The sequence below is a fragment of the Petaurus breviceps genome, unplaced genomic scaffold, assembly GCF_028583685.1.
Source record: "Petaurus breviceps papuanus isolate PSGF00001 unplaced genomic scaffold, PetGlider_PUasm1.0 227, whole genome shotgun sequence".
Classification (NCBI taxonomy): domain Eukaryota; kingdom Metazoa; phylum Chordata; class Mammalia; order Diprotodontia; family Petauridae; genus Petaurus; species Petaurus breviceps.
The window spans coordinates 16,404,353-16,414,045 of NW_027185896.1; the positions used below are offsets into that span (position 1 = coordinate 16,404,353).

Below are 9,693 nucleotides of genomic sequence, written 5' to 3' on the forward strand. Positions count from 1 at the left end.
ATTTAAAAATTATTGGACTACCTGAAAGCCATGATAAAAAAAAAAAACCTAGAAATCATCCTTCAAGAAATTTTTAGGAAAATTGCCTTGATGTTTTAGAACCAGAGGGCAAAATAGAGGTTAAAAGAATCCACCAATCACCTCTTGAAAAAGATTCCAAAAAGAAAACTCCTAGAAATATTATAGCCAGGTTCCAGAGTTCCCAGATCAAGGAGAAAATATTACAACAGCCAAGAAGAAACAATTCGAATATTGTGGAAACACAATCAGGATACCACAAGATCTAACAGCTTCTACATTAAGGGATCAAAGGGCTTGGAATATGATATTCTGGAGATCAAAGGAGATAGGATTAAAGCCAAGAATCACCTACCCAGCAAAACTGAGTATCATGTTTCAGGGGAAAATATGATCATTCAATGAAATAGAGGACTTTCAAGCATTCTTATTGAAAACACCAGAGTTGAATAGAAAATTTGACATTCAAATACAAGAAGTTAGAGAAGCATGAGAAGGTAAACAGGGAAAAGAAATCATAAGGAACTTATCAAAGTTGAACATTCCTACATGGAAAAACAATAATTGTGACTTATGAAATTTTTCTCAGTATGAGGATAGTTGAAGGGAATATAAATGTATGTATATATATATATATGTGCATATATATATACCATATATATGTCTATCTAAAAGGGCATATGTGTATATACATATGTGATTATGTGTATATATGTGTACAGGTATACATAGAGGGCACAGGATCAGTTGAATAAGAAGGGATTATATTTAAAAAATAAAACTAAGGGATGAGGGAGGAATATAATGAGAGAAAGAGTTTTGAGGACCACGGGCCATTCAGACCCCGACCCTAAAGGCTGAATAAGCCCCCTCAGGCAAAGGGCTTGCTGCCAGGCCTGTATCTGTTCCCCAACCCCCAAGTAGGAGTTCAGGCACTCAGGTGTGAGGATTGGATCCTAGAGATAGGCGTGGTGTTTTTGCCCCTGGCCTAGCAACGCAGTAGTGTGCAATGTCCACAGGGGAAAGCCATTAGGACGCAACCTATGAAAGACTTGCACTCAAGACAATAAAGGAGACTCTGTTTTCCACCACCCTTTGAGCCCCCATCTCTCTTTTAACTCACATGCCTCTGGGTAAGATAGCGCTCGACCCTCCTGGGTGATAGCAGGGCCCCCACATTCTTTCAGCTCTGCTGCTAGACGGCAGGGCTCCCTGCCTCAGCCCACCACAAAAGAGAAAAGGAGAGGTAGAATAGGGTAAATTATCTCCTATAAAAGAGGCAAGAGGAAACTGTTACAATGGAGGGGAAGAGCAGGAAGGTGAAAAGGGAATGGGTCAAACTTACTCTCATTGAATTTGGCTTAAGGAGGGAATAACATATACACTCATTTAGGTATCTTACCTTACAGGAAAGTAGGAGGGAAGGGGATAAAAGGGGGTATGATAGAAGGGAGAGCAGATTTGGGAAAGGGTAGTTAGAAGCACATATGTTTGAAAAGTGACAGGGTCAAAGTAGAGAATAGAACAAGTAGGGAGAGAGATAGGATGGAGGGAAATATAGTCAGTCTTTCACAATATATCCACTACGGAAATGTTTTGCATAACTACACATGTATAACCTTTATTGAATTGCTTATCTCCCTAGTAAGGATGGGTGATGAGGGAAGAAGGGAAAGAATCTGGAATGCAAAGTTTTAAAATCAAATGTTTAAAAAATTATTATTATTTTTACATGCAACTGGGAAATAAGATATACAGGCACTGGAGTATAGAGATTCATCTTGCCCTACTGGAAAGTTGGAGGGGGATGGGAGAGGATATAGGAGAGAGCAGATTGGAGGAGAGGGTATACAGTGGGATCATTATTTTGGGGTGGTGGGTAGGGGAAAGATGGAGAGAAAATTCGCAACTCAAAATCTTGTGGAAATGAATGTTGTAAACTAAAAATAAACATAAAATTTAATAAAAAAATTAAAATAAAAGACACCATAGTCAGGAAAAAAAACCAATGACTAATGGTGGGATAAGAATTTCACCTAGATAAGATGGGTCTGAGTGTGGTGAATTCTTTAAGAACGGTCAGAAGTGCACTTGAGAGACAGGACTTTGAATGAGAAAATAGAAAGGGGAAAAATCCTGGCTTCTCCTATATTAATGGATGGTTAATAATAATTTTTCTCACAAACAAGTTTTCCATTTCTATAAAGAAAGGGAGTTTCCACAATGGGACCCCCAATATACCAATGAGATCATAGATCTGGACTGCTCTCCATCCCCCAGTGACATAAATATGTGTATATATAACAATAAAAAGAACTAACATTTACGATGGCATTTGAAGGTTTTCAAAGCCCTTTCTGGATGTTATCTCCCTTTATTCTCAGAAGAACACTAGGAGGTGGCTGCTGTGAGTATCATCCCCATTTTACAGATGGGGAAACTGTGGCAGACAGAGCCTGTGTTTTATTTTGTTTTTTAATGACTGGCCCAGGTCCATATAGCTAATAAGACTCTGAGCTAGGATTCTAACTGAAATCTTCCTGACTAAGTAGAACCACCTATGTAGAGATATCCAAATGATGAAGAATATATCTGTGACGGCATTCCTGTTTATATTGATGTATATCAGAAGATTCATTTTTTAATGAATTTGCAGGAATTGTGGCTGCTCCCAAATGAATCTGAGCCATCCCTTTTTACAGTATTTATTTTACCTTATTTTATAACGCTAGACACTGGTCACACTGTCCTTTGCCAATGTCTTTGCATCCCGTGAAGTTGATTCATTAAATGTTGACCTGAAAGTTTGGTTAAAAGAGGCAAACAGGGGCAGCTAGGTGGTGCAGTGAATAGAGCACTGGCCCTGGAGTCAGGAGGACCTGAGTTCAAATCCGGCCTCAGACACTTAACACAAAAAATTAGCTGTGTGACCTTGGGCAAGTCACTTAACCCCAATTGCCCCTCCCCCCAAAAAATGTAGAGAGAGCACCAGCCCTGGAGTTAGGAGGACCTGAGTTCAAATCTGGCCTCAGACACTTAACACTAGCCATGTGACATTGGGCAAGTCACTTAACCCCAACTGCCTTGCTTTCCCCCCTCCAAAAAAAGAAAAAAAAAGGCAAACAGGCTAGGTGATTATAAATTCATATTGTTTTTTCCCTTAAAGGTAGCTAATGTGTACATACAAGAAGCCAGAGCATAAGTTCTGACTATCTGATATATGAATGACAAAGATTTTATATGTTTTAGGACAGTCCCAGGATGTCTGTGTCCCTCAGATTTATGGTCTCCATATGTGTTACAAATTGATAAGACAATTGACAAAGTAGTGTCAATTACATTCCCAGGATCTTTGTGTTTCCCCTGTATAGCCACTAGGATACCAAGATAAGAGAAAGTCATCCTGTCACAAACAGGAAGAATGCTCCTTGTCAACCTTATCTGGTCTTTGAATTTGCTGACACAGGAAAGGGCATAATTTAGAACAAAGCAGACTTTGGTCCTTATTGGGGTTCAAATGATCTGAAATGATTAACATTAGCTTGACACATCTAGCATGTATTAAGGCGAAATAGATTTTTATGCAATGGGGGAAATAATCAACTGCATGATTATAGGGTAGGGAGGTATGACTAGATAATCAATTATATGAAAAACACCTGAGTGTTTTAGTGAACTTCAAACTAAATGCATGAGCAGGGTAATGGTGCAGGAAAAAAAAAAAAAAAGCTCATGGCATTTTTATTTATTTTTTTTCTGCACTGAGAGAAGTACAGGGTCCAGAAAGAGAGAGGAGATAATTCCACTGTAGTCTTCTCCTGGTCAGACCCTCTCTGGAATATTATGCTCACTCCTGATCATTACTATCTAGAAAGGACATTGAGAAGCAGAAGCGTGGCTAGAGAAGGGAGAATATAATGGTGAGGGGACTGAAGACCAGGTCATATGAAGGTCATTTGGGGGAACTGAGACAGGAAAATAGGAAAGAAGAATCCATAAGGGGAAGATGGATGAGCACCTGTCTGTTTAGCTTGGGGAAAAGAAGACTTGGGGGTAGAATTATAAACTGTCTTCAAGTAGTTAGAAGATAGACCCATAGAAAAGTGATTAGGCATTCACACAAATAAAGTCAGATCTGAAGAAATGGAAAAAATATCAATTGCTCATGGGTAGACCAAGGATATAATATAATAAAAAATGATAATTCTACCTAAATTAATTTATTTATTAACTACCATATCAATCAAACTACCAAAAAAAATTTTTTTTTGCAGGGGCAATTGGGGTTGACTTGCCCAAGGTCATACAGCTAGTTTTGTGTTAAGTGTCTGAGGCCGTATTTGAACTCAAGTCCTCCTGACTCCAGGGCTGGTGTTCTATTCACAGTGACACCTAGCTGCCCTCTTATCATTTCTTAACAGCTCAATAGTATTCCATCGAATTTTCTTGTAAAAGGGGCTCTCCTGGAAGGCCTGAAATAATTCCATGTCTATTGACCCAGGGCCTTTACTCAGCTATGTACAGATACCCCATGCCTGCGTCCAGACACACTGGGGCTTCAGAGGAGGGGGAAAAGAGACAAACAGGAGGAAGGAAAGGAATTAAATATTTATATAGCACCTATCAGTGACAGGCACTGTGCATAGAACACTTTGTCAATTATAATCTCATTTCATCCTCAAAACAAACCCTCATGGTAGGTGCTGTTATTCTTCCCATTTTATAGTCAAGGAAACTGAAACCAATAGAAGTTAAGTGACCTACCCAGGCTCACACAGTTAGGCTGGATTTGAACTCAGGTTTTCCTGACTCTAGGCTCAGTGCCCTGTGGATTGAACCATATCAGACAGTCCTTAGGGTACATGACCTGGCTGAATGTGACAGGGGCAGTGCTGTGCTTTTGGCGTTGAGTGCCCTGAACACCACCCTAGAAGAGAACCTCACTTCCTTATTGCCCCTCTGTCTTAAAGGCCAAAGAGGTGGCTAGAGATGGAGAAAGCAAGGACAAAGATGGGGCTACTTGTCTGGTCTGGCCCCTGCTCAGGAAATACAGACTTTTATCTAAGAGGGTAAACACTCAGGTTCCTTCCCCACCTGAACTGAGGCAGCTAGGTCCCTTCCTTGGCTCTGAGGTTAGCACATCTCTGGATTAGAAAGTGTTTCACAATCTTAGCTTTCTTCATACCCTCCCTGGCCTTGCCATACAATAGACTGAAATCCAGTAGAGAGGACCAGAAGATGGGCAAAGACAAGTTGCCCAAGAGAACAGAGAAGAGAGGACATAAAAGGAACTGTCTGGGGGTCAGTGAGGCAGAGGAAGAAGGATGGAGCCCCTCAGGAAGCTGCTGCTGTTGGCCAGTGTGACTGCTTTCCTTCCTGCACCAGTTTCACCTCAGGCCTCCCTGAGCTATGAGAAGGCCCTCTCTGCAGGCATTTACTTCTACAACCACATACACAGGAAAGAAAATGCATTCCGGGTATGGCAAGACCACTCTCCTCCATCTGGTCAGGTGAGTGCTCTCTCTGCCCTGTTCCCCTGGGGTAAAACCCAGATTGACCTCATTCCTCTTTTGCTTTCCCTTTCCCTTTAAACTCAGTTCTAATGGCCAGTCAGCTTTGAAGATCATGAACTAGCATGATTCTAGTTCCCATTTTACAGATGAGGAAAGTGAGACTCAGAGAGATGATTGGATTTGCCCGGATCCCCATAGATAGTCAGTGTCTGAGGCTGGAACCCAAGTTTCCTGACTCCTTGTCCTGAGGTCTCTCCACTGTACCATGTTGTCTATGTTGCCTCTTGGCCAGACTGGAATTGAGGCGAGAAGCCATGATAAAGATGTTCATTTGGGATTGATACCCACAGAAGTAACCACTGGAAGGGGAGCAAATGCAACTACCAAGGGAGAGGTTATAGAAGGAGAAGAGAAGAAGGTGTGCACAGGGCCTTGAGGGAGAGGCACTAAGAGAGCACAGGAGGAAGAGCAAGAGCCATTGAAGGAGGCTAAAAAGGGAGGAAGGATGCAAGGGGCAGGAAGAAATCCTGGCAACACTCTCCTAAGACATGCCCCAGCACACGTCTCTCCCCGCAGATGAGCGAACCAAGGCCCAGTCTGTGAAGTAGACCTGCTCCAAGTCCCACAACCACTTCCTGGCAGAGGGGGCTCTCTACCCTCTTTCCAGGGCTCTGTCCACTCTTCCACACCATAGGAAGTACTTGTTCCCATTGGCCCAATGCCTTGAAGACAATGGAGGTGATGATACCTTCCCAGTTCAGGACAAGAACCAGGAGCCTGGTCCTCTATTCACTTTTCTTAACCAGCCCCATCCCATCTAGCCTTAACTTGTCTTTTCAGTCTCCCCAAGAGCAAACCCAGAAGCTTCTGAGTCTTACCTTGAAGGAAACTGTGTGCCCTGTGACTGAGGAGCTCCGCCTGGATCAGTGTGACTTTAAAACAGATGGGGTAAGCAGGTTGTGGGTCTGGATGGGCCTGAAGACATATTGGAGAAGGGGTGACCGGCGAGAGTTTTTATTGGAGTCTCTATGTCCTCAGATGCATAGCCTTGCATCAGTGCAGGGCTCCTGGACCTAGAATCTCGGTTTACCTTTGAAACCCTTGGAGGTAGATAGCAGAGCAGTTATAGTCCCATTTAACCCATGGAGAAGCCAAGGGCACAGCCTGCTGGTTGTGAACAAAGCCAGGAATAGAATCCAGGTCCCCTGAGTCCAAGGACAAGCACTCTCAGAGCACCTAGGAGGTGCAATAGATAGAGCATACTAGGGTGGAGGGTGGTCACCTGACTTCCAATGGGGCCTTAGACCCTTTTCAGATGTGTGACCTTGGACAAGTGATTTAACCTCTGTTTGCTAGAGTTTCCTCAATTATAGATTGGGGGGGCAGGTATGGGTAGGTATGGCAGTGAATAGAGCATTGGCCTTGGAGTCAGGAAGACCTGAGTTTAAATGTGGCCTCAGACACTTAACACATACACAAACAAAAACTCGCCCTGTGACCTTGGGCAAGTCACTTAACCCCAATTGCCCTACATTTACCCCTCCAAAAAGAAAAAAAAAGAAAAAAATTATAAATTGGGGACAATATCAGCACCTGCCTCCCAGGCTTATAATGAGAATCAAATAAGGTATTATTTATAAAGCATTAACACAGTGCCAAGCACAGGGTCAATACTTATTAAACACTTATTTCCTCCCTTGCTCTCTTGGCCTGGAAGAGACTCAGTGTGGCATTAGGAGATAACTGCCCTTTCTGGCTCCCACAGCCCTAAACCCTCTGGGTTCCTGAAAAGATGAGCAAATTGGTCTTTTCTCAGTTTTTTCCTCCTTTCATCTCTTCCTTTTGCCTCTTTCTACCTCCTCTTTTCCTTCCTTTGTTTCTCCTCCTCCTCTGTCTTTCTCTCTCTGTATTTGTCTCTCTGTCTCTGTGTGTCTCCTCTCTCATTGTGGATGTCCCCTACACAGCTGGTGAAAGAATGTCAAGGCTCCGTATCTAATGAACAGGGCATTGCTGCCATCATCCTCACCTGTGATCCAGTGGCCTCAGAGGTGAGCTTTCTACTCTTCCCTCCCTCTCTGCCCCACCCTGTCATATTTTACCCTTCAGGGATGATCCTGTTTGCTACAGAGGTGGAGTAGGGTTTGGTGGGTAGAGGACCTGGTACTGGGAGATTCCACCCTGCCCTTCCCTGCCCTGACCAGTTGCTCCTATCCCCTGAGTAGGAGAGACCCTGAAGGAGGGCTGGCCACAGCAGGGTGACCACAGGTCATCACCCTCTGTGGCCACCTTCCAAGGTTTGCATCTCTTCTGGTTAGGCTTGCCCTGGAGGAGAGTTTGCATTTTCCCTGAAATTAAAGAATGCATCCTCCCAGCACATGCCAGCTGTCCCTACCTTCTCTGGTAGTCTTAGACCTAAAGGGTGGGGAAAAGACCAGGGAATGAGCATGACCTAAGCTAGTTATTCTTAGGAGTGAGCACAGAACCCAGGCCTAGTCCCCACTGCAAGGACCATGATATTGATAGAAGCCCGTCTCTCTCCAGTACTGTTGTCTGAATTAGATCATTTCCTTTCTCTGCAGCCTGTTCGCTTCAAAAGAAAACGTTGCCGAAGGAAAAAACTCTGCTCTTATTTTATACTTCAAAATATAAATTTCAGGTTGCGAAAGGGCAAGTGAATGTAGCTTATCATGAACTTCTGTGTCCCCAGTACACTCAGCACAGGCCTTCTCCCTGGCCTTATTTACCTTATTTTCCATCTCCCTATCCCAGCAAAACATATATATGAGCAACAGGAAGTGACCCATGAAGAAAAACACGTCAGAAGGTGTCTCTCCTTGTTGAAAGTGATGGGGAATGTATTTCCTAGAGATTTGTGATGACTTGTAATGCCAATGCCTTAGACAACCTATGGAGGTGTGTAGACATTGTTTATTGTTATGGACCCAGTGCTGAGTCATGTGATTTGAAGGAGTTTTGTGATTGTCTATGTATCTGGATCTAGGAATATCTTCCAAAGGCCTTAGCCTCTGCCTTTTTTTTTTTTATCTACTCTCTCTTGGTTGAGCTAAAATATCTTATTCCCTGTGGGAGAGCTCATTTAATCTGTGTATTGTCTTGTATATTCTAACCTGTATCACTGTTGTAATTTCTCTTTGCTCTCTGATTGGATAAAAGAGCTTACTTGATATTCATTATTTGTGATGGTCTTTGTGCAACTAGAATTTGGTGGGAATGGAATGAAGCCTTTGGAAATAAGCTTGGGAAATGACTTCCTTTTTGATGGGTGACTTGAACCTAAGAAGAAAAAATTTCTCCAGCTAAGCATTATTTGGAGGAGCATGGGGACAGATGAAGTGTGACTCTAGGATAGTACCCCTCTCTAAAGAGAGCAAGCCTCCAGCCTCATGGCCCCCTCTTCTTTGCTCTTCTAGGCAGGAATCAAAGTCACTCTTTGATGGGTGGGCAAGATTTCAGAAATAGCTGCATTCAGAAACCATTGTGTATATATGCTAAATCTCTAACAAATCTTCACAGGTAAGCATGTAAACATTACATATGTATGCATTCTTATGTTTACCTGCAGATGATACATGTATTCATTGGTATACTCAATATATACTCATTTATGTGTAAAATGTAATTGTTCTCATAGAAAACAAAGAGTAATATCAAATACCCAAAAGGCATTCATAAAAGCCTTTACAAATCAAAAGAGAAAGATTAAGGAAATTTAAAAAAAATCAGAACAATACAAAAAAAACCAAGATGATTATGAAAAGAAAGTCAACCAATTAGAAAAGAAGATTCAAAATCTTAAGGAAGAAAATGACTCCTTAAAAATTAGAATTAGGCAAGGGTAAACCAGAGAAGTCATAAAACTCTAAGAAATAATATAACAAAATATAAAGAATGAACAAATAGAAGATAATGTGAAAAATCTCCTAAGAAAAACAGGGGTGGTTAGGTGGCACAGTGAATAGAGCACTGGCCTGGATTCAGGAGGACATGAGTTCAAATCTGCCCTCAGACACCTAACACTTACTAGCCATGTGACCTTGGACAAGTCACTTAACCCCAATTGCCCTCCTCCCTCCAAAAATCAGAAAGAAAGAAAAAAAGAAAGAAAGAAAGAAAGAAAGAAAGAAAGAAAGAAAGAAAGAAA

The 9,693-nt window shown here is 42.2% G+C and overlaps 1 protein-coding gene across 1 annotated transcript; it reads left to right on the forward strand.

Annotated features, from left to right (window-relative positions):
• Positions 1 to 5,108: 5,108 nt before the first annotated feature.
• On the forward strand, positions 5,109 to 8,716 carry LOC138166964 (cathelicidin-1-like). The gene is made up of 4 exons (XM_069095431.1): positions 5,109 to 5,528; positions 6,372 to 6,479; positions 7,496 to 7,579; positions 8,111 to 8,716. Exons 1-4 carry the CDS (start codon positions 5,343 to 5,345, stop codon positions 8,204 to 8,206), a joined length of 474 nt encoding a protein of 157 aa, XP_068951532.1. The 5' UTR covers positions 5,109 to 5,342; the 3' UTR covers positions 8,207 to 8,716.
• The last annotated feature ends 977 nt before the right edge of the window (positions 8,717 to 9,693 follow it).

Bases quoted from the DNA above. Each gene is read 5' to 3' on its own strand.
- LOC138166964 (XM_069095431.1), top strand. From the start codon at position 5,343: ATGGAGCCCCTCAGGAAGCTGCTGCTGTTGGCCAGTGTGACTGCTTTC. The intron at 5,529-6,371 runs GTGAGTGCTCTC...TTGTCTTTTCAG, and splicing joins ACTCTCCTCCATCTGGTCAG to TCTCCCCAAGAGCAAACCCA. The intron at 7,580-8,110 runs GTGAGCTTTCTA...CTTTCTCTGCAG, and splicing joins GTGATCCAGTGGCCTCAGAG to CCTGTTCGCTTCAAAAGAAA.